The 25280-nt window shown below is 43.6% G+C and overlaps 1 protein-coding gene across 1 annotated transcript in view; it reads right to left on the bottom strand.

Annotated features, from left to right (window-relative positions):
- The window catches only part of ITGB1 (integrin subunit beta 1), a 41906-nt gene extending 21656 nt beyond the window's left edge, over positions 1–20250 (bottom strand). Inside the window, exons 1-3 of the mRNA XM_031616036.2 lie at positions 20021–20250; positions 1731–1800; positions 1412–1497 (exon numbers count right to left, since the gene is read on the bottom strand). Coding sequence (XP_031471896.1) covers positions 1412–1497; positions 1731–1800; positions 20021–20029 — 165 coding nt within the window. The 5' untranslated portion in view covers positions 20030–20250. The remainder of the gene's footprint in view (positions 1–1411; positions 1498–1730; positions 1801–20020) is intronic.
- Between the last annotated feature and the right edge of the window lie 5030 nt (positions 20251–25280).

The raw sequence follows: 25280 nt of genomic DNA on the forward strand, positions 1-25280 counted from the left end.
AGAAAATATGGACGAGTAAACATTACATTTACAGCTCTGCAATTGGTTATATTCCACACACAACACTTTTTTTTTTTAACCATTATTCCATCTTTTAAAAAAATACAATAATAGAACACAATAGTTCATATTTTACTCAACGCATCAGTGACTGTAGCTTAATCCAGGAGTTTGCACCTATTTATGCTAAACTGTGTAAAAGATATCAGCAAGATGAAAGAAAATGGATATATTTCCAATGTCATCACTGGCAGAAGCAGCACATCTTTGTAAATCAGCTACTCTGGAAATTACAGCTGATGGGAAAAGCTCACATCTTCACGCAGCTGACAATTACGTGAACTTACTCGTACAGCCTACTTTCCAATTACCCTCCCTTTTCACTTTTTTTTTTTTTTGAAAGGCTCTAATTAGTGATTATGTAAGAGCATCTCAGTAGTCCACAATATAACAAAGGAGATGCACTGACAGAGCAGGGGAAAGACAGGCAACAATTCTTTTTTTATTTGAAGAAACTCAATCCAAAGTCAAGATCCGTTAGCAAGAAAAAGAAAAAAAAGCAACAACAACAAAAACCTCTAAACCAAACCACACCCAGCCTTGCTCAGAGCACAAATTACCATTCCCTCAAACATACAAAAAAGCTCTAATCTGAAATACGAATAAATATGGTTTCTAACTGAGGACAGTCAATCTCATTTTTCCCTCTCCTCAAAGTATACATGTATATACATACATCTTACAGCTTGTCAGCTCCTGATGAGAAGATGATGAAAGCCTCCAATAAATCTGACTGCTTAAGGCTAAATTTTAAAGTCAGGTCAGTTTACTAGAAATGCCTAAAGCTTACAAACTGAGTGGAGGGACAGTCAGCACACACTGCATGTGAGTAAAAACACAACATCATCTTATAGATGAAACAGGAAAATTTCCCAGTTCTCTTTAACAACCGTAATAAACCCATCCTCACAAACCAGTCACCCACCCCCAACTCTACACAAAAATGAGAACATCTTCCTTTCAAAAACAAACCTCAACCTTCTTCCTCTACTCCATCTATGTCTGTCCTAATTTACCTCTTACTCTAATGTCACTGAAAGAATATACTTAAATATGTCCAGATGGACTGCATGCTGCAACGATTTTAAATAGTTACGAGATGGCCTGTAAAATCTTCAGACACTTAACACTTAGAAACAGAAAAGTAAACATGTTGTGAAAAGATCTCCTTAATCCAGGACACTGGGAAAATCAGGGTACTGAATTTCTAAGTACAAATATGGATTCGATTAAGAGCCACAGGAAACTACAACTGACAAAAATAGACATTTCTATACATTTGAAGTATTTATTTAAATTTGAAACCAAGGGAAAAACAAACAAACCATGAAAGGAATTGTGCAATACTTACTGTTTTTTTACACCAACCACAGTTTGGTCCTGCCTGTATACATTCCCCACATGACTTTGCATTGGCTTTTATGCAGTCACTTCCACCTATGAAAGAACACAGGTCACTTTATAAATAAAGAAGTGCTGACAGTAATATAATTTTAGTTTGCTTCATACTGGTCCCATAAACTAAGTTCTAACTACAGACAAGTTATTAATAAGAGACATGAGTGACATATTGCTATTGGAACTCATCTAGCATATTAATCATCCTAAGTAATTGCTAAATTTAAATCGTTTTTAAGCAACATTTTAAGCACTAAAGTCAAGTGATTTACCTTGCTGAGCAGATCCACTCCATATCAAGCAACAGAGAATGCCAGCCCATGTGAGCAATGTTAAATTAGTCTGAAATACAAAACCAGATTGCGTGATTTACTGTGATTAGTGAGCAAAAAAAAAGCTGCACCAAATAACATGTGTAATTATGTTCCTTCCCTGGGGAATTAGGTACAGAGAATACTTAAATCACATGTCCTTGTCCACATCAACTGGACAGATGGATGTGTTTTCATCTGATACAATCACATTTGTGGACAAACCCTGTATTTATGAGATATCAAAGGAGGAAGCTGCTTCTTACGTTCTTTTGAAATACTCCTGTTAGATAAACCATCAAGGTATGAGGAATTTGGACAAACTCGGGGTGAAAACCAAAACCTGACAACATATTAACATCCTATTTAAAAACACTGATGCTCTGTATGTCATCAGAGAGAATCTTCAAAATAAAGATGATGGAGAAATATGAGAGAGAAACAGAGCTTCCTTATTCGAGTCTCTGCTTTAAGGCAAGAAAATCTTCCAGGCCCTTTTCAAAATTTTTTCCAAGGAAACTTCAAAGGACATTTTACAGCCCAGCCTGGCACCTTGTACTCCGAACTAGCGAGTTCCTGTCAAAAGGTGTTACGTACAGCATCACTGATAAACACTCAGCTATTTTTTTTTTCCTTTAGGCAAGAGAAAATTAACGGGTAACTTTCTTATTAAGAAAAAGACACTGTACCCTTTTCCCAAAGCTACAAACCTTAATGAAAACCTGCCAGAGCAGTAAGTACATGCAAACTATATAATCTATATGCTTTGTGAAACAAGATTTGAATGCTTATGAACTATAACCTACAGCCTGAGCAGCAGTGTTCAAGAATTAGTGCAGAGACTTCATATACCAGAGTCATCTTGGGATTCCAGAGTCAGGACTATGGTCTAAAAATCAGTTTCATACACCATTTTTTTCCCCCGGATTTTCTTCTACTCCAGTAGTATGTAGGGTCAGTTTTCTGTTTTCATATATATATTTGAAATGTTGAAGTTATTTTAAATTTAATTTCTCTTCTGCTCATTACAATAATGTGAATTTGGATCCTGGCCGCCAATTTCCTTTGCAATCCTAAAATGTTGCTGCTGACTGTGGCCCTTTCAGGCATCCTAAAAATATCAAAATTCACAACAAGTTTTTGTTCTAAAAGCTATCTTGTAATTTAGCCAAGGAAAAGGAAACTTGGCAGTCCTTTAAAATGAACCTGCCATTTTCTGGAAGACATACCATTATTCATATGAATTAGCAGCAAAGAGAACGATGCTTAAATTAGCACAGCAGTTGAGTTTTGGTTTTTGCACGCTGATTTAGGGCCATTCATAATTGTTGCTCTGCACACACAGACCCATAACTTAGACAGGACAGCTGCTCTAAAACCTGGTGGAGAAGGTTTCAAACAGAAGCCAACCCTGTGTTAACAAAAGTTTATCCAACAATAATATTACATGTGTCAGATTTTTTCTGACATATCACTTTGGCCCACTTGTGTCTTCAGCAGATCCTGCAGACAGAGAGCCAGGGAAGTCTGGACATCAGAGAATTGAGAGAAATATGGTGTGGAATAACTTTGCTGGATATCGTGCAGATGCGCATAAAAATTTTTTTGGTTAAAAGAAAAGAAAAGAAAAAAGCCAAATAACAAAATGGAACAGAAAAAACAACCTGTGAATTACATCTGAAGTAACTTTTGAGCATTCCTTCATTTGCAAACTTGTATGTCAGGAATACTCTTTACAAAATAGACTCTATAGGCAATCTCTTTCTAAATCAAACATGTGCAACTGCAAACCTGGACGGGAGGGTTATTGTGATCCAGGAAGCGCAGGCAGAATCACAGAATCACAGAATTGCCAGGGTTGGAAGGGACCTCAAGGATGATGAATCTCCAACCCCCCTGCCACACGCAGGGCCACCAACCAGCCCACCTAACGCTAGACCAGACTGCCCAGGGCCCCATCCAATCTGGCCTTGAACACCTCCAGGGATGGGGCATCCACAACCTCCCTGGGCAGCCTGTTCCAGTACCTCACCACTCTCTCTTTAAAGAACTTCCCCCTGACGTCCAACCTAAATCTCCCTTCCCTCAGCTTAAAACCATTTCCCCTTGTCCTGCTGTCACTCACCCTTTCAAAGAATTGATTCCCCTCCTGTTTGTAGGCTCCCTTTAGGTACTGAAAGGCTGCAATGAGGTCGCCCCGCAGCCTTCTTTTCTCCAGGCTGAACAAGCCCAGCTCCTTCAGCCTATCCTCATAGGGGAGGTGCTCCAGTCCCCTGATCATCTTCGTGGCCCTCCTCTGGACCCTCTCCAACAGCTCCCTGTCTTTCTTGTACTGGGAGATGTACTGGAAGATGGAGAACGAGCCTGAATGGAGGTCAGCAGGGGAAGCAGCCACAAGGAACACAGCACTCTCATCAGACTAGCAGCCCTGAGGGGAAAGCCTTATTGATGTGCTGGGATTTAGGTTCCTCCTTGCCTGGTTTCACCGACTGTTATAGGAACCTCACTTCCCTCAGTGAAGGGACGCACCACTGCTCCTGCAGTTTGGCTTTAGGCACAGACCATAATGGGGAGATCTTTTCAGTAAGAATAAAGCCCAAAGCTGCCGGCACTGGTTTAGTACTGCCTTGCTGGCCAAAATTATAAACAGTTCACCTTTTTAGGGCAGACCAGCAGTGGTATAGCAAGCCCACGCAGACTATATAAATAAGCCAGCAAAGATGTGACACAGTGCTAAAACTATGACTAAGACAATTTGGAAAAGAAATGTTCCTGTGGAAATGCATCTGCATGATGAATGCAGCTCTGGGCACCGGCTCCCCGTAAAGCTAACAAGGAAAACGTCCTTTCCCATATAAGGCTGTGACCGAGCAGCCCGCCCTCCCATAAGGGCTCACTTCCTTCATCTCCCACTTAACAGCTTTTCCATCTGCCCAGGGACTGAACAACCTCGGTACAGGGCTGCTGATTTGGGTGCAGCTGGGATTAATGTGAGCAGAGCCACACGCCGGCCTCCTCCCAGCAAGCTGGGCATGTCCATGGCAAGCTCACCCTGCATGTCAGTGCTAAGTGCCTGGCCCTGCTGAGCTGCAGGCTTTATGCTATGGACATACAGCAAAATGAAGGATGCCTGGATACGCGAGACAGTTAAAAAGAATCTTTGGAAATCTGTGGTGGAGTGGGAACTAAACCATGTGTCAGTATTTGACCACAGAATGTGGCAACAGAATATAACTCATTGTTAAGAGAAAAAAACATTTTGCACAAGATTTATATATTTTCCTATTACACTCATTCCTTTTTTTAATTAAACCCTAGAAAAATATCACAGAATCCCTGAAAAAGTGACGGTTTCCCCTGAAAAAAAGCAGCTTGAAGCATTCAAAAGGTAAGCTTGCCAGGAACTAACATCCCCCTATTTAACAGCTAAATGACCAGCTGGAGCCTGTTTAATAGGCTGTAAATAGTGTGCTGCATGAAAGCGATCTTAAAATTACTCCTGCATGTTTGCTAAGTATTTTAGAAAGACAAACATGGACATAACCTTGAAATCTTTAACGTGCTTTCCAAGATTTTTCACTAACTGCCTCATCAAACACACTTGAATAGACCTTTTTCATTGAAAAAACAAAAACAAAAAAACACCAACACTTTTATGGAAATCCCTGCAGCTTCTAATTTCAAATAAGAGACTCATCAAGTTGCAATGGGAGAAAAGGAGGATTACTTCTCTGTAGTGAGACTAATTCTGAAATTGCAAATCAAATATCAGCACCTTTGTATTCTGCTAATCATCATATGTTTAAAAATTAAATCTCCTCCACAGGATGAAAGCCTTTTGCAGCTTTAGAATTGCATCTAGAGCATTAACTAGGCAAATGGGATCAAGAAAAAAAAAAAAAACCAACAACAAAACAGATGAAAGTTATTGGGAGCATTAATTCCTGTGAAATCAAGTACTGATGGCTGAGACGCTCAGCCACTGCAGCACTGATCCATGCTGTAAGCAGAGCCCAAGTGGGACATGGAGCAAACATGAACCATCAAGGAAAGCTAAAACTTTGAGGCATCAGCCTCTGTGGCAGTCTGAGTCATGCCTTGCTGTGCAGCTTTACACCGAAACATGCAGCCACGCTTCAGAACACCAAGGAAGTATCTCGAGGTCAGATATCCGGCAAGAGCAAAGTTGCTGTGCAGAAGCCACCTTTTCGAGGCAATAACCACACACCCTGCCCCACTGGCAGCCACATCCCCACAGACCACTCTAAACCTACAAATCTAGAAATTAATAAGCAACTTGCACTTTTGGACTAGCGTTTGCACTTCGTGAAGACTACCATCTCTGTGGCATGGGGTGTTTTCATGGGTTTAAATTTGATTCTGGAACGCTGTACAAAATTGATATGTCTTTTGGAAGTGAGTTGATGTTTACACAGCCACTAATCCAGCAAAGCAAGGAGCTGGTTTAAGCCTCTGGGTGCAGAAATGCTCACCCTCCCATGGCAAATAGCAGTGAGAAGAATCAGAGGGGGATGGAGGAACAGAGCCTTGGCCAAGCCAGAGGACAGCTCTCTGAAGGAAAACCCCGGGGCTCTGTGCAGAACAGTGCCTGCAGGTCAGCCCCCACTCCCAGCCTGTTTATAAAAGAAGCAGGAAAAGGCACATTCCTAAAATAAGCAGAATTGAATACTCTCTGGAGATGCCTGATTCAGGCTCAATGGATACGATGCTGAAAGAGTTCTCTCTTCGCTCACTCCAGAAGACTTACTGACCTTAGTGAAAAGCCCAAGATTTCAGTGTGATTTTTAGAGACTGGCAGGATAAATCCCATTCACAATTCTGAAAGATGTGGAAGGAAATGACACAACATTTTTCTTAACTGAAGAAACCAAACCTGGTGACACAGAACATGTACTGCAGACCTCCAATACAGACCTGCACTGCTACCAGCACTCCTGGTAACCAGCAGGACCTCCTGCAGCCATCGACATTCACTGCAAACCCAAATTTGCTGAGTATGCAATGACTGCAAGCACAATACCTTCTGCTTGTATAATGCTTCACTGCCAAGCCTCAAATCACTATAAAAAAAAATGGTGGCAAATTGGTGTCTTCTTGCTCTATTTTTAGAGAGGTACATTGCTTCAAAACACACAGGTACAAAAATTAAAAGTGTTTCGCACCATGGAGTTAATCTTGGGTTTTTTAATCAAAGGTGTGCTGTGGATTCTCCCTTCAAGTCTTCAATAGTGGTCTTCATCTGAGACCTTAGCAGCTACCTTACTTAAGACAAATGTCACTGTGACACTGACTGCAGCTGGAACACACTGCTTGCAGAGTACATCCAGAGTGAATCCTAGGTCCACCACCACAAGAAGTTACATGACATACGAATCTCCACGTGAAGTGGAGATCTGGGGTCAGAACTGACAGCTGAAAAGTAGGATATCTCAGTCAAAGAAATAAAACCTTCACTCGCCCCACAGCGCTATTTGTTTCCCAGCTACGGACTCGGCCTGCTGCACAGCATGGTGAGGGCGTGCTCCCACACGGCCGCCACTGCCCTGAGCTGAGGGAGCAGCAGCCTGGGCTGCCTGCAGGCAGGGGCAGCTGGGGCAGGGCAGGGAGCTGGATGCAGACAGCCCCGGAGGACTCTGAAGTGCAGGCTTAGGAGCGGGAGCTGGTAGCACTACAGCTCGTGTGGAAACACCAGACGTGGGCCTGCTCACAGTGAGTTGCTGCATGGATGGATCACCCAGCCCAGGATGTTCTCACTCCCCAGCAGCTTCACAGAGATTAACCTCAGTAACACGGAAAGAATGGGACATTAATCCAGATCAACAGGCAAAATAACAAATTCTTCAGTACTGAAACAGTTTTTACACATCACATTGAGACTGCTTACTCAAACTGTGTCCTGAAAGAGCTTTAAGGCATGGCTTCAGCTGCTGTGAAACTAGAGGATAAAAAACCAGCAGTGCCTCATGCGGGGCTTCATTTCTCTTTGTCAGTCATCATCTCTAGGTTACTGGAATAAAACAAGCATGTTCAACAAATATCCATGATAAGTACTTCCATAGCCACGTAGTTGTAGTGACGCATTCTGTTAAAACAATATATACATATGACAATAGGATCTGCATATATAACATTGTATATAATACACCAGTTAGGGCTTAAATTTTAATTACAAAGAGTTAAAAACCTACCGGAAACCAATTTTCTTCTCAGGTAGGGAGAACAAACACTCTGGCATGTTTATCTGAGGTTAATCTGACACAGTGCATGCCACTGTTTTGCTCAGAAAATCCCCCTGTAAATTTGGAAGTAAAAAATGATGAAAATACACATTTCTGAATGTGAGAATCACAGGGAGATGTATCACAACTCTGCAGCTTCTGCAAGGGAGCCAGAATCCACCTCTGTGTGTAGTAAGGCAGGCAAACACACCTGGTAACACAACTGGTTTGCTCGGTCTCATTAAGATCTTACAGCAGGTAACTGGCCGTAGTTAATTTGTACTTACAGCTGCAGAAAAGTTCATAGGAGATTAAGTGGCCCAAGATTCACCAAAAAGGGATAGGACATAATGGGAAACCTGCAGGCATTAGGTTCTAAAATATACCCGTGGGTTTTAAACAGCTACTAAAAATCCAGTGTGTGCCTGTGTCACTTTGCTTTTTCAGCTGAATACCTGAGTTTGAGCACTTATCATCATCAACTTATCATTGCGACCACAGCTTCTGGGAACAGATAGGGACCTCTGGACATAATATCTGCTTGTGTGCTTAAAGGATGAGGTTTCTGATTGTTAATTTACAAAGGACACTGCTTTAAAACAGAATGGCTAACTCAACAAGCACACACACAGTTGGATCATAGCATTCCTTTATATGCGGTACTTGCTAGTATTTGTTCCTGGATTTCATGGGAGCCTTCAACATAATGGCAGTTTTAAGTAGTGGAATGAACAGTGATTAAGTAAATTTCTGAATACATTTTGGTCTTGATTTGAATCTCTGAGTGGAAACACATCTGCTCAAGTTAGGTGCCTGGCTGCATGGAGATGGAGACTTTTTTTGATAGAACACACAGATTCCCCCTACGGTCAGAACAAGTTTCAGAAGAATATTTATCACCTGCAGTGGTTCTATATGACATCTCTCCAACCCAAGAAAGATAAAACCAAGAGGAAGTGGTATATCTACTGGTAGTAGAGTACAACAAAGAGGTGCTAGTTGTTCCCAGATTTTTTATAGCACTAAGGTAAAACGAAGAATGACAAAAAATACCCTTGCAATCAGCTGCAAACCTAAACTATACTGAATACAGACAAGAAGTTGTGTAGCACTCCAGTAATTTGTAAAGATTACTTCTGCCTAGTGAAGGTAGAAATACATTCCAAAAAGAAAAAGTAAATAGATACAAGTCCAGATTCCATGCTGATGACAGTGACAAAATAACAGAACGAGGGGAGAAAAGAGAGTTCAGGGACTCTGAAGGCCTTGCCACTGACAAAGAACTTTCATCCATCGAGGCAGCAAACACCAAGAGCAACCTGGATCTCTTGCCCTTGTTGTGATGCCTTTTGGAGAGTACTGTGGTACAGACAGGACAGACGTTGGTTTGTAAGCACTGTTTTTTGAAGTAGGGATATTTTTTCAAACAGTATGTGTGTATTATGGCGTGGACAAGGAGTGTATTTGAATAACATTTTCTTCAACTGCTGAAACATAGTTTTAAGCCAAGGTTCCACAGCTAGGAGTTCCTTTGGAAAGCATCTTGATGCTTGTAGGCAAGTAGTACTTAGCCTGCCCAGGATCACCACATATAAGAAAAAGAGCCAAGCAAGGTGCTCTTTCTCATGAAAATATTATTTTTGTAACATGTTTATTTACACTTTTTATTTTTTTATTTATTTATTTTTTTTTACAAGTGACTTATCGACAGGTAAGTGTTTATAAAGTAAGCTGTATTTTGGGAAATGACTCTAATAAACAGGCACACTATGCTTAATGTTCAACATTAAATTAGAAGAGAAACACTGCTTTTCATATTCTCAAGCAGAGCAGGCAGAGCCTGCAGCTCCATCTAATTGGAAAAAAAACAGCAATATGCTTTTATTGTTTATTATCTACATCTTCAATATTCCCAGCTTCAACTGAAACATGTGCACCTTGTTCTGAAAGGCCAGCTTGTAACTTCTTGTATTTCTGCACCTCTCAAACCATGATGCTTACAAAAATACTTAATTGAAAATATAAAAATGTAACATCCCCCCATTTTTCTTTCTCTAATAAATTCCACATCAGTGCATTCTCTCTGCATCAAGCTGCAATTCCTGCAAGTACATCATGAATATCCTTGAATTTTAAGCCAGCACAAAACAATAAAACCTGTTCATAATGCTGATCGTGGTAGCATGCAAGTACATCACCGAGATGCTCAGCCTTGCAGAAGCGCCAAGAGCAAGACCACGTGTAAAGATACTGTGGTTGAAACTAATATTTTCTCTAACAGCAGCTCCTATAGATGTATACCTTGAAAGCTTCCTCTTTTATATGGCAACATTTAAGTCTTAAGAAACAAAACTTTTTTTTTTTTTTCCACGAGTCTTCACCAACAAAAATGTTCCCCAACCTGTTGCCAGAAGTTTCCAATAGCCCAAACTCCAAGCACACCACCTCCAGACTTTGTAGGACTCCTTACTGTGCCTGTACTGTTATCAGCAGCCCGTCTTCCATAAGAAATACACAGGTTTTTCATTACTACAAGTACCTCTTAACACAACTGCATTAAAATAAACCAAAACATCTGTTGTTGTGTCACATTTCATATGATTTGCGACCCACCAGCAGTTTCTACCACAATAATTTAATTTCCCCTCTTGCTTAATTTGACACTTTTGCGTGGGGACAGATGCACTCAGCACTGAGCTTGTTTGCATCAGTTTTGCTAGCATACATCACTTCTCAGCTAAGTTTAGCATTTCCAGCTCAGGTTACAATCAGGAACGCTATCGAATGATTTAAGCCATTCTAGCAGAAAACACGGGTGCTTGCTCCTTGTGGAAGTATTAGATTCCCACACACTCTGCACCACTTACTACTCCCGTAAGGAGCCTATTTAATTTTGTGCAACTCAAACCTCACATTCACCCACACACAGGGAAAAGTTTAGTTAAACATAGAAATATCACACTTAACACAGCTGACTGTAATTGATGCTTCTGAGGCTGCACTGCCTTAGTAATATTCCACAGCCATCATAACGCCTGCCTAAATTCACTTTAATCCAAGCTTCTGTTTTAAGCAGAAAGCAGAAGAGGGGCAAGTACATTCTGAAGTGAAAGAAACTGTCAGTTAATACAGGGTACTGCATTGCAGGTACTACAGGAAGCCATGGGCTGGCACACCACAGAGTGCAAACTCAACGGAAACTCCACTTTTACATGGCAGTGTTACCGCCAGTAACCATCATTAACACTCTCATGCAGTTTCGGCAACTAAAACCAAGATGAAAGCCAACTGCTGCTACAAGAAACCACAGTGCTGCATCCCCACCTCCAAAACTGAACCCTGTGCTCCGGGTCCCAGTGCCCACCATCTGCGGGCTGGGGGGGGTGGGTGCCTTGAGACACCCCTCTCCTCCACAGCAAGACCGACTTTCTGGAAAGCTTCAGTGGACCAAAGCAAACCTCAAAGTGGACAGATGAGTAGCAAAGAAAATGTCTGTGAAGTCACAGCAGTTGTCAAAGTGAAATCCCATCAAGCTTTTTGGGTGCTGTTTATTTTTCACTTCAAGATTCTAATGACAAGTGCCTACTATAATGTTTATATATAGTATAATGTTTATATGTAGTATCTAAATATTTAAATCGTGAATTTTAAAAAAAGATTCACTATTCTAACGCAATGAGGCCGGTACTGAAACAACTCTCATTTCCAACACACTTTGAATACAGGGTAAATAGCCAGGGAAGTGAACATGAAGAATTCATAATAACAAAAAGGTCATCCTACCAAGATACAGTTTTGTAGATCTGTATCTATTTTATGTATCTACCTACCAATAACAAAAATGACGATGATTAGTACACAGACAACAACACCTGGCTAGTTGTAAGCACACACTGGAACAGTGGACTTCTAGATTTCTGGAAGCCTGAGCACTGGCAAGAAGCTCACCTATCTGAGGAAAAAAAACTATGTCAATCCTAAAATGGCTATTTTTATTTTTTTTTTTTTTTACAAGAGATCCATCATAAAATGCTGCATAAAAAGCAGTCCTTGCCTTTATAACTTGTCTAAGAATACACTTTTGCTGCTTCCCAGAGCAGGACATTAAGCTTGGAGCCCACAGGCCTCTTCTGACAGGACAGCAAAGGGCAGTAACAGAGGAGCTTTCTCAGACATCTGAACTGACTCCCACTCCAGCACTGCTGAATGGAGACACTTCTTTAGGCCCCAGTTCCAGACTTTACACCACTCATCCCTAACTTGCGGCCAATCCCACCCAGCAGATGTTGAAGGCTCCACAACAGATTATGCCAACTTAACCATGGATCACTGCAGTCTCACACTCCTCTCATTAGCCACATTCTCCAATTCCTCCCCTTCACCTAAAGGTTACTAATGATGAATGTGGTCATCCACCTGAAGCAGCTGATCTGAATATTGATTTTTTAATCAAGATGTGGGAGCAGCTGGGCTGGTTGAACAATTTTCACTGCTGATGTAAGTACGATGAAGACCACAAGCTCTAGATAGGAGGGAGAGTGTGATCACAAGAATTAGGACCTGTGTTGGTATAAAGTGCTGCAGGGCCATGTTCTTAGGGAAATAAAATGTATGATCAGTTGAATTTGTGGTTCAGTGGGTACTGGGACACTTTATGAAGTACCATATTCAGCTCAATTTGAAGCCACTTGCCTACTGCACAGTTTTGAGCTATCTCTAATGAATGTGCACGTTTTTTCTCTTTAAACTCTGCAGAGACGCAGCATTACAACTCCTTCCAGCTACAAGAAAATGTTAATCTTATTAAATACTGACACCGCTCATTTAGAAAGTGAAACGGCATTGTGAATTATGCACCAAAAAGTGCCACTATCTGAGCAAGCTTTTTTATTGCCATCTAGACACTCTCCCAAAGGAGCAGCTGGCTGTGATAAAATTAAAGTGCTGGCAGCAATTCTACATGCTATAGTTACTCCTTAATGCTAAAGCAGAGTCCTTCACTGAAGCTGCTGAGGTCAGCAACATGGCTACGTAACATTTCATTTCAGCCTTTGAAAATGTAAGTAAGCCACATCTGCAGTGGAGGGAGGTACATACACAGAGAAAAAAAACAATGTTCATCATTGTTTACCAATTTGAAGATGCCGCTTAAACAACCTATAGCTGGTAAGGATAGCACATTCTTCCGAAAAAGGAAATTTGCTGTTTCCTTGTTTTTTTAAACACTTGAGTCCACACCCAAGAAAATGAAATTCTTGAAAACTTGTTTCTCACACAGTTTTTTACTTGACAAAAACAACATAGGCAAAATATGCCCTATTTTTGACCAGCACGGTAAAAGAAGATGTTAACTCCGTAAGTGTTGCACTTACAGATATTGTGCATGCAGGTTACATTCATGCGCAAGTAAGGATAGATTTTTAAAATCTGTTCTGATACAAAACCAGCAAACTGACATTTCAAAAAAATGCTCAGGCTTTGTGTTTCATGGAGATGAGCTACAGAACTCCTCTCAGTATCTGGACAGTCTTTGACTCACACTGAAAAGTGAGCACATACACTAAACACAGCCTTGCAAGATCTTTGATCTTCCAACCCAAGCCATCCATGACTCTATGAAAAACACCACAGAAACCTCAGAGAAGGAAATTCCTTACTTTCTCCCAGGCCCATCAAAACTAATTTCTCAATACAATGGAAAACATAACTTTGGTCAAAAAAAGAAATAAAGCAGCCAGAATGCACTGTTTCAAAGGCAGCAAATAACTGACCTTGCTTACACTTGACATCTTGTGTGCTGTGCTAACAAAAAACTTCCTTGGTTCTCTTTTCTACCATCATCAGAAGGGGTATTTCACTTGCTGACTGGACACGTGCAAAGTCTTCAGTCATTCCAGCACTGAAGATGCTGTGATAATATACTAACTCATCCCGCTGCAGAATGCAATGCAAATTTAATCACAACCAACTACTGAGATGTGTCAGCTCTCATTCCCCAGAAAGTGCTTTTTATTTAACACCATAAAGATTATAATCTTTTGTATTTACCTCCACTTCAGAAATAGGTTTCCTTTCACCTGCACTATCTTCACACCAAAGCCTGTACCAAAGAGCACTAGAAGCGGACAACTGAGGGTCTAGGCAGAGCTTGGATGTTGCCCAATTTAATACTTGAGCAATTGACTCTAGAGGGGATGCCGGCCAAGCTGCTGCCTGACAAGATCCTTCCAATGCCTTCTACAGCTCCTGCAGGGCTCCCAGCACCTGCATTACTGCACGGCTTGGCAGGATGGCATCACGCAGCATCTCTGCTTTGCAAAAATGACACTCCACATCCTTAAGTCATGGTTGTATGAACCAAACCACCTTATTGCCGTTGCTGCTGCGTTTTACGTAACTATGATCTTGTGGGCAAGATGCATGAACTGTCCAAGATGCTACCTTTGACTCACCATATTTCATTTAGGAAATGGCAATACTAACTCTTCCTAAATTGATCTCATCCAATTATTTTTCATCGTTTTTAAATAACCACAAATCAGTCATTTTTGCACAAAGACGATTTCGGTGTTTCAGTTCAGCCCAATATATAATTATTGTTTCTGATTTTACCACAAAGGATGAGAAAAGAAGATACTTTCACTTTTTCAGTTTGATTTCCACATCAAAAGTGCCATTATTTGCACAGCTCTACAGGTAAAAAGAAAATCATTTGTTAACAGGCACAGTAGAAAATTACCTGTGTATGAGTACTTGAACACAGCACGTATACCACACACAGTCTTGCAGTTTAATGCAGTAGGAGCCCATACAAACGATGGCTTGCCTTCCTGTTTATACACCAGATACTATTGTGAGCAGAAGTTAAAAATAAGCTGAGCCAAACCTAGGACGAAGTTAAGCGTAAGCTTTCTTGTACCAACCCAGAATGAAATAAACACATTACAAATACTACGTTATTTTTTAGGGGGGCAATGCTATATTGAGCGTGCTACAGCTAATATGCATTTTGTGCATGTGAGGAGAATTGGCAGTTAAACAGTTTCTCACAAATCAGAAGCATGGGGAAACTGACTACAGACACTAAAATTTGTTGGCAGAACATGAGAACTACTTTAATTTATCAAATATAAGCACAACGTTTTCTAAGGGAGAAAGAAAAGAATGAAAATGATTGTGAGAAAACACCACCCTCTTCTTAGCTCTTCCTAGCAATAACAAAGTTGAGATTCCTGCCTGTTTTACTACTCGAAACTTCTCCCACTAACAAAAACCACAAGAATACTAATGATGTTTCACTGCTGATGTTGGATTTAAAAAAAAAAAAAAAAAGAAACCACTTTTAAGACAGAAAACATATTTCATAACCCTTTTTGAAGTCGTTAGTAAACTGAGAAAGACAGAGACAAAATCATTGTTCTAATACACAAAAAGGTCTTACTGTCTCAAAGAGGATTACAGGTCATGTAGAAAACCTATTACCTTCTCAAAAGTAAGCACCAGTATTACAGTCTCACAAAGCCACTTGCCTGCTTTTATGCAAAGTTGGTACTAAGTAGTGACTCCCCCAATTCTCCCAATCTAAAAGAACTTCAGTTTGTTAATGGGAGAATAAAAAGCCCCAGGAAGCCCACAGAATCATTCTAATTATTTTAAGAGCAGAAAAGTAAGAGAAAATGGTTATTAAAAAAAAATACAGTATGTTTAGTAACAATGTTCTACAGAGAACGCTCTTAATACTGAAAAACACAGCAGTATCATTTAGTGATACATAACGAGATGCCTGCTGCCTCTTTTTCCATTCACAAAAGTCAGAATTTTCATTTTCTCTGCATGACATTTCCAAAATAAGCTATTAAGCAAGCTGATACACGTTTTACATCAGGCTAGAAACTCACACGGCTAAAACACATGCTACTTACTCACAGCGAAAGCTGGACATACTTTTTTCTGATACTTCTACTACTAATCCCTGGAGGAAAGAAGCACGTTTAGAGAGAGGTCTCACTGGAAATCCATCTGGACTTAAGATTTCAGCAGTTTAGGTTGCCAGGCTATGCCCATGGAGGAGAAATTGGAGAAAGAAAAGAACCCCACGAACTACAACCAACAAAAAGTAGAAGCTGTCTTCCCATTTCTCAGAAAAGAAGAAAATGACTCTGTGGGGCCACCCCCAATACGTCCATAACCATGACAACTCACAGGCACTGGTCAGTGTTGTGGTCAGCTGTGGTCACCTCCTCTCAGAAAGTCTGCAACAGAGTACAGAACAAAACCAAGCAAGGCAGAGAGAAGAACAACTACACAGAAAAAAAGTGACATTATACTGGCCAATAAGAGATGTCATGAATTATTATTAGAACAAACTGGCCAACTTCAACTTTTTGTCACAAAAGAAGTCCTATGTCTGGGCAAGATATTGCCAACACAAGACCACAGTGCAAAAAGTGTTCATCTACTGTCCTCCTGAAATGTCATGATTCTTTCACACTCTTGAAAAATAACAAATACCCTCAGCAGAAATAACAGCTCAGTGCCCCCTATGCTACAGCCTCTTTTTTAAGTAATGTTTTACGATACACATGCTCATGTAAATGGTTCTGAAGTACGTAAACACCAGATCAGCAATGTTAGAACCACTAATGAGAACACTACTAGGAAATGTCTTAAATCAAGGCAGAGTAGAGACAAGCACGCAGTCAGCACAGGGACGTGAGAGACAGAAAAATACAGACCCAACTCCAAGCTTTCTGCTAGTGGGAGATGACAATTTCAGTGGGGGTACAGAAAGTGGTGGATGGCATGAAAACACCTAAGACAGTATTACATATACTGGCAAGTACTTCTAAAAAGACAATTAAAAATATCTATCTATACCTTGCCTTAAGCAAATAATTCTTAAAAATCTATGTAATTGCTTTATGATCTCTACCAGTAATTTTTTTCCCCTGTATTCCAGGAATCATTACAGCTCTAAATATAAAGAGTTTGACAAAAGAAACGGCCAACCTAATAAATGAATAAGTAAATAAGCAAATACACACATACATCACCCGAAATTCCAGAAGAGAGAATGACAGCAGAATAGGTTCCACTACTGCCAAGCCTGGATTCCCTCTTTTCTGGCTCTAACCACTGTCTCTTCCAAGTGCCATGTGAAAAGGTACGATGGATCTTAATGCCAGCTAGATTGTCACACTTAATTAACACTGATTAAAAATAAATAAATAAATAAAATATTGTTTTATCAGTAGTTCTGCAACATCTGAGTGCTTGTAACAGCAGCTCCCATATGGAAGAAGTACAAAATGTATTCGGAAAGGGATGGTGAGGATGAGGAGGAAGGATATATCAATTACTGGCAACAGTCCATCCTGCCTCTGCTCGTCCCATTGACGTCCATTCCCCAAACCACATGTCGGGTGCAGCACTTTCCCTGAGTTTGTAAGGAGCTGAAGGCAGTACAGCTCAGCATCCAGACAAGTGGTTTGAATGTTGGGTGGTCCTGTGTGGAGCCAGGAGCTAGGCTTCATGATTCCTGTGGGTCTCTTCCAACTTGGGATGTTCCAACAATCTGTGAATTAGCCTTCTACTTGTGATGGTGAAATAAGCAGTGGCTGCTCTGGGCACTGTGTGCGGGTGTGCAGTGCTTCTGCTGAAGAAGCCCATCTCCCAGCACAAGGAGGGAAGAGGCAATCAAAAAAGACCCCACTGAGGCACAGATTCTCCTGCCACCCTTAACACAGCCAGAACAACCTTTGAAGGCCACAGTGCCGAGACTTGGACAGCATGGAGCCTGCAACAGGCGGGTCCATGTACACCACTCAGCCAAATCCAGACGGGAAAAGGGAGGCATGACAACTATTTACAAACAACTGAAGAGCATTCATACCAGAGGCAGTGAGGAAATGGTATTCAGGGTAACACAGCACACAGCATGTGCCAGCCCCAGACTGCACTGTTCCCTCTGAGCTTGCCTTTCTGCTGCTACCCAAGCTATCCACTTCCTCAGCTGCAGCAGATGTGCTCTTTTTAGGACGGCATGAAAGCAGTTACCCTACATGAAGTACCAGGAGGATGGCTGAAAGCAGTGGGATGAAAACATGGATCAAGAAAGAAAGAACAGCAGGAAAAGTTTCCGGACAGTCTGTGTTCAGCTGTGGGAATCACTTCCCAAAGGAAGTGGCAGAACATTAACCACTTGAGTCACTTAAAGCTCAGCAAGACCAACATTGGAATTCTGCACTCACATCAGAACATCATGAATATTCTAAAGAAAAACTTCAGTCCCTTCAAATTCATCCTTCACATGACTGGGAACACTATACAGGATCAGACAAATACACTTGCAGGTCTCCCTGGCTGCACTCAGAAGGAACACCTTGTAACCCTGAGTTTCACTGCTGAAATGAGTTTATTTATCCCCTGGCTGGCACAGCACTCCCAGACCAGCTTTGACTAAAGCATGCTCTCACCCTACCAGCCTGCTGGGTGTGCACCTTACACCACATGAAACATTTTGGAAAGGACAATGGATGAAGGTGGTGTTCTCCTGGTGAACGTGCCTCGTCTTGCCTGAGTGTTGCCAACAGCTCATTGCTTTTGCAACCCTTAAAAATATAGCTCTAGGCAGGCTTGCAAAATGCTACTTAATCATCTGCCAGAGGCAAAGAATATTTTTTAGCGACAGGACAATGAATCATCAGTTTCATCACTGTGATGGATGCAGACAATGAAGGTCTTCACAATGGTGAGTCTTGTTTGACTTCATCTAAGTCCTTCTAGAAGCACAACAGCTCTTTAAATAAATTACCACCAAGTCATCTCATCTCACAGTAGGAAACCAACAACCAACCTTCCCCGCCTCCTACCATCGCCTACCAGGTGGTTAATGTGCCAGGAGCATGGATGACCCCAAACTGCTTTCACCTATGTAAAGCCCAACTCCATTTCTGCACTTCAGCATGTGCGGTTAAGTCAGTGTGCTTCCACTGACCTGAATGGAGGCGATTCCTCCTCCCAAGATTTGTGCGTGTTGGCAACAACAGGACGGTGGCACCAGGAGCAAATCAAACAGAAAATCCACATTTCCACCCATCAGGTATGTGCACGTGTGCTGGCATGAATGGGCCGTATAATATCAAGGACAAACCCAGAAGTGAAGAAATGTTTGATTTTTTCGTAAAGAAAAGCAGTCACAAGATGAGCTGATAAGTCCGACAGGCAGTCAGACAAGGTTCCACTAGATAAAGACATCTGACATTGGGTCTGAACACCACCTAACCAGTGACTCAGAGAGTAACTTCCCATCCGATCATCTGCATGTGAAGGCGGCAGCATCAGACAGACTGCGGTGCTCCCGTTCTTTTAGGCCACTTCAGAAATCACCACGTGAACCAGACGGTGCACAGAGGCCTCACGTTCCCGCTCCATCCCGAGGTGAGCTCCCAGAGGGCTGCCCATGCTCACAGCCAACTAACAGCAAAATACGCACAAAGTTAAGCGTATCTAGAAGTGGAGACACTGCATCACGACCACACCGCCCTTCCAACATCTGCCGGTTTCGACAGCCCCGTGCAGCTCAAAAACCTAAAGACAGACACCCACGTTCCTGCACTGATTCACTCTTCGTGACCCTATTCCTGTAACTCCCTGCCCCGACGCCGTCGCAGGGCCCCGCCGTCGTCCTCCTAGCAGCCCGGCACCCGAAGCGGCGTCAAACTTTCCCCGCCGGGCACCGGGCGGACAAAGGGCCGTTCCGACCCCGGGAGGCCCGACCCGCCGTCCCGCCGCCACAGGAAGCCGCGGGCCGGGCGCGCCACCTTCCCGCCCGACCGCAGCGCCGGCCCCAGAGCCCAGGGGAGGCCGAGCGTCGCTCCGCCCGGGACGGGACCCGCGGCGGGGCGAGGCTGGCGGCACCGCGAGGCACCGCGCTCTCCTCCCGCCCCGGCGCCGAGGCGGGCAGCGCTCAGCCCGCTCCCCGCTCCAACCCCCGCCCCGTCCTCCCGCTACCTCGGCCATGGCCGCGGCGCCGCTCCTGCCAGGGGGCGCGCTCCGGCCCGCCCGGCTCCGGCTCTGCCCCGGGAGCTGCGCTGGGCGCGGCGTGGCCTCGCTCCGCGTCCTTCCGCCCGTCTGCGGGCCGCCCGCTGCCTCCGCGCCGCTCGGGGGTGGAGGGGGTGGGGAGCCCGGCGCGCGGGGCGGTGGAGAAAGGAGGGGAGGGGAAGGTCCGCGTTCAGCCGCTTTTTTGCCCGCCCCGGAAATACATTCCTCCCCGCTGCCGTCAAACCCTGGGCGGGGAGGAGCGCTCCGGGCTGCGGCTGGGGGTAGGGAGCGAGGGAAGGGCGCTCCGTGGGCAGCGGGGACCCGGCCCTGCCGCCTGTGCTGGCGGCGGCTGCACCGCTGGGAGCGCTGCCCCCGTAGCGCCGCACCGCGCCGTGCGCGTCCGCGGGACGGGAAAGGCTCCGCCCGCCGCAGCGCGCTACGGGCAGCGCCCGTGTGCCCGTTGCCCCCCACTTCCCCTCGCGGCAGCCGCCATCGCCTTATTTGGTGGGGTCCGATTAGCGCTCCTGCTCCCGGGCCGCTGGAGCTTCTGCCGTCGGGGCGGCGGTTCTCCCAGCTCCGCAGCCCCCGGGCAGGAGATCCGCTTGTCGCCACGCTTCGCCCGTGTGCTGCGTGCCAAGTGGGTGGGAGGCACCGGCGAGGGGTCGGCGTTTCTTCGAGTGCCACGGGAAGAGTGGAGCTGCCCGCGTCCCGTGGCTCAGCTTGCTGGTATTCGGCACGTCCCACGTGCTACTTAGGTTCTTGAAGGACTCCTGTTTTTGGGGGCAAAATGTCAAAGAGGTGTAAGCCACGTGATCACAGCTCACAATCAACTGCTGTGCCTCTGTAACTAACCTGCTACTGCTTCTGCTTATTCTGGGAATCATAGAATATCCCAAGTTGGAAGGGACCCACAAAGATCATTGAGTCCAGCTCCTGGCTCCAGACAGGACCACCCCAAATCCAAACCCTAAGTCTAAGAGCATTGTCTGACAGCAGTTTCCAGACATTCCTTGAACTCCAGCACTCAGGGCCGTGCCCAGTGCCCTGTGCAGCCCGTTCCATGCCCACCACCAGGGAATGGTGCAGAACCATTCCCTGACCCCAGCTGCCCTCCCCTGACACAGCTCCATGCTGTTCCCTCGGGCCCTGTCGCTGTCAGACAGCTCAGCGCTGCGTCTCCGCTCGCTGTGAGGAGCTGTAGGCTGCTATGATGTCTCTAACTAAAGGTGCTACAAATTGATAATCATTTTTTTTCCCCTTTTCCTGAGGTAGCAGCACTTTAAAAAGAAACACAGTACTGCCATATGTAGGCACAGCCTGTGCTTTAATGGTTGTTCCTATAGGCAAGTGCAGCTGTCCAGGATGCAGTCTCTTACCATAACTGCCAGGTCTTAATATTGGTACAGCTGTAATTTTAAAACTGGTTAAATGGAGCTAGAAGATGAAATGGAAATGGTAGGCTGCTTTCAAAGCACCTTCATCAAAAGCAAACACTGGGCAAATGAAGTGGAAAATAAATAACATGCACAGTCAGTGATAAAGAGCCCAGAAGCCATATGTCACAGCAGTTATGTTACATTATTAATACTGCCAGGAGCGGAGAAAGAAGCTGCCATAAAATCAAACCTTTAAAATGGTATGTCTCATGAAATAAAAGTGCAGGATGGATAGTGATCTGCCAAAAATATAAGAAATTTAAATACCAGGGGGGAGAAATGACTTTTAGGTAAGGCATGCCTCCTTCTTGAAGGGAAATAAAGGCCATTTTGCCAGAATATACAAATAGCAAGTAGATGTGTGCTGCAACGTATTGCAGGCAAGTAGTGGCAAACATCCTCCATTCTCACTGCCATGGCTTGCCAAGTCTGTGAGGAGTAAATAGAGCTGTGCAGTGAGCTGCTTCCAGCCTGCCACAGCTCTCGGCTCAGACATCTGTGCGACAGGTTGCTAGTGGCTGGCTGCACTGTGCAATAGGAAACTGTCAGGAGAAACCTCCCAAATGACTGAAAAGAATTATTTGGCTGCTTTCTGGACTCTGTTTAGAGAGTGCAGGTGTGCACAAACACCATTTGCTATTTTCCAACACTTCTGAAGTACAGAGGATGTCAGAAGAAGTTCTGGAGGTATCTGAGCCAACAGACACGATCACAGATGATATCAAAATATTTAATGTGGCGTCTCCATATTGTGGTGTATGCAACATGTGTGCAAGCGAGTGAACAAATCTGCGTGAAGGGGATGAAGCAAAAAAAGATTTTAAAGGCTCAGTAGAGCAGTCAGAGGTGTGTGGGTCACTGTTAGGCTTGGGGACCACTGCTGTGTGATGCTGGGGAACCAAGTATGAGATGATGTGTATTCCCTTAGTGTGTGCACCAGTCGGTTTGATATCATTGGATTTGTTGTTCTGCTAGCTATTTTTTTGTCTGTAAGTCTGAGACACTGTGGTTCTTTGTTACAAGATTTGGATATAAGTTGTTGACTCTTCTCCATGTACTTGCAAGCATCAAACCAATACAGTAATTGGAAAATATCAGAATTGTATTACTTCAGTTAGCTTAAATTAATTTGATATAAATGACTTAATTATATTAAAATAATATTCATTTTTTCCTCATTTCTTCATGTGTATTTAATAGCTGTGTTGTCCTTAGGAAACAATAAGCACTGTCATTTGGTAATGATGCCTTTCATTTTATGGGTAATGTATGTTCATTTTCTGTGAGCAATGCAAGAAGTAAATGTCTGTGCTGTAGAACAGACAGTCCCGGGAGAGCTGGCCAAGTGATGTCTCCAGAGATTGCAAGAGAAACAGCAGAATAGTTTGTTAAATACTGTTTGCTTGTATGAATATCCACATATCATTTTCTTGAAAAAAAAACATACCTATATAATCAGAAAAATATTTTAGCATTTTATTTTTTGCTTTCAAATTATTTACAGTGTATTAAGAAAATCATATTACTTGGTCAATACAGCTGATTTAATTACATAGAGTTATCTTTTATACCTGCTGGAGTTTGGCTATAAAAGTCCATTAAGGAATATGTTTTAATTCCATCTAGCTGTCTTTTAATCAGAGCCACTGGCAAAAGAGAGCCTCCTGTCACAGAAGAGCGGTAGCGGTCGGCGGAGCACCGCTGTTGGTCAGGTGGTAGTTGGAGATTCTCTGGCCAATTGTCAGTGCATCATTTTATACGTATGCAAAAATGTTTTCATTATTATAATATTATCAACATGATTAGTTGTCTTGTGGAGTAATCCATCTGTATCCACAGCTTGCCTTGCAGATAACCGTGTTTTGTTAGGACTCTTAGAGAAATAGCTAGGAATCCCAAGCTAGATTTCTTCCAGTACTGCATGTGTAAGGAGGCCGGCTGCATGAATGGGGGATGTGGAGCTGCTGCTGGGGCTGTGGGTGAGCATCCCCTGCCAGCTGCATGCCCCTAAGCTTCGGGATGTTCTGCACACTGGCCCCCAGATGCCCACCCACTGTCCAGCAGGCTGGAGCATCATTGCTTCCCAACTCCATCCTACTCATCATCTCATCTCTTCCTAACACAAATCCTTTCCCAGTTCCTTGTTCATACTACACTAGAAATCTCAGCCTCATTGAGTGTTCATTGATCAGTACTGCTTCTCTTCCCAACACACTTTGTTACTGGTAACAGAGTACTTTCTTTCTCCTTCTGTCCCTCTTTTTTTTCTTTCCCTCCCTCTTCAAAATGCTCCAACCCTACCTAGAACAACTGTTTTTCTTTCCAAACTAAAAAAAACCCAAACCAACAACCACACCATAAGCCCAAGGTGAAAAATATGAATCTAAATGCAAAAGGCAGATATAAGATTGGAGTGAAAACAGAACACCAAGGCAATTTTTCCAGGGTTAGTAAAGGAGCTAGAAACAGCAGCAGCCCTCTTGACCTCCACCAGGCTGCTGCACCTGGGCTGCAACCATCCTGAGAGCCCCAGGCTTCTCTGCCCTGTACCCATCGCCATAGCCATCACTGTGACCCTGTAGCTGCAACCATGGTGGTCACTGCGGCCCTGTACCTGCAGCCCTGGCTGTTATTGAGGCCTTGCGGCCCTGCCTGCGTGGCTATGAGTTGCACAGTGAGCGAGGGGCCCTGCTGTGACTGCTCAGCAAAGGGCTGGGCCTCCTACAGTCGGGAATGGAGGAGAGTTTAGATGTGGCCACAGGATTAATAGTGCACGTGTCATTAGGAGATAGACTCACTTAGTGCAGGAAGCCATGGTGCTAAGCGGTTGTGGTAATTGCTCTGATAACGGCCTCTGCCTCCTCATGAACATCCAGGAGCACTGCTGGGGATGCAGGTGGAGTGCTGCCCTGGCAGCCACACACAATGTGCCCATTATATAGAGCAGCAATTTACATTGGAGCCAGGTCCTCCTCTCCTGTGCAAGGGCAATAGTGACATGAGTCACGTATACATGAAGTATGATATTGGTTGTAGTCTAGCAGTAAAGGTTTTCTCCCCTGGCATGTACCTAATGCCCTGCTGGTCCTGCTCCTGTTCTCACTCAGCTCCTAGCAGCAGTGAGCTTGATAAATAAACATCTGGTTTATGATCAGTGCTTAGCTCTCTGTTCTGTTTAATCAGCCACTTGCGCCTAATGTGAAGGTAAAAAGGGCAGAGTCCACCAAGCCCTTCCTTCGTCTCCGTGGTGTGTAAGAACACTTCATGGCCTGACTGGCAGGCCCCCAGGAGGGCAGCAGGGCTGAAGGGTAGCTTTGGCTGTAGCTATGCTGTGTCTGGTCCATATTTCTCTGCCTTTACTCTGCCTTCTCTGCCCTTACTTCACCAAGAAAGCTCTCCCTCATCTTTTTGTGTGTATTTTTCTGTATCCAAAGAGAGACCATAAGACAGAAGGTGCAGACTTTATAGCAGGGTCTGTTGTGGTATGACTATGGTTTCAAAGCATTTGAATGGTGGGAAATGGTTTCAAACTAAAAGAGGGGACATTTAGACTGGATATAACAAAAAAGTTTTTTACAGTAAGGGTAGTGAAGCACTGGCACAAGTTGCCCAGAGAGGTGGTGGATGCCCCGTCCTTGGAGAAACTCAAGATCAGGCTGGACAGAGCTCTGAGAAACCTGGTCAAGCTGTAGGTGTCCCTGATCATTGGACTAGTTGATCTTTAAAGGTCCCTTCCAGCTCAAGTTATTCCATGTTTCTATGATTATATGACTTTTGAATAAGCTGAGCTACTT

This window comes from Phasianus colchicus, chromosome 6 (genome assembly GCF_987193195.1).
Source record: "Phasianus colchicus chromosome 6, bPhaCol1.hap1.1, whole genome shotgun sequence".
In the NCBI taxonomy this organism is placed as follows: Eukaryota; Metazoa; Chordata; class Aves; order Galliformes; family Phasianidae; genus Phasianus; species Phasianus colchicus.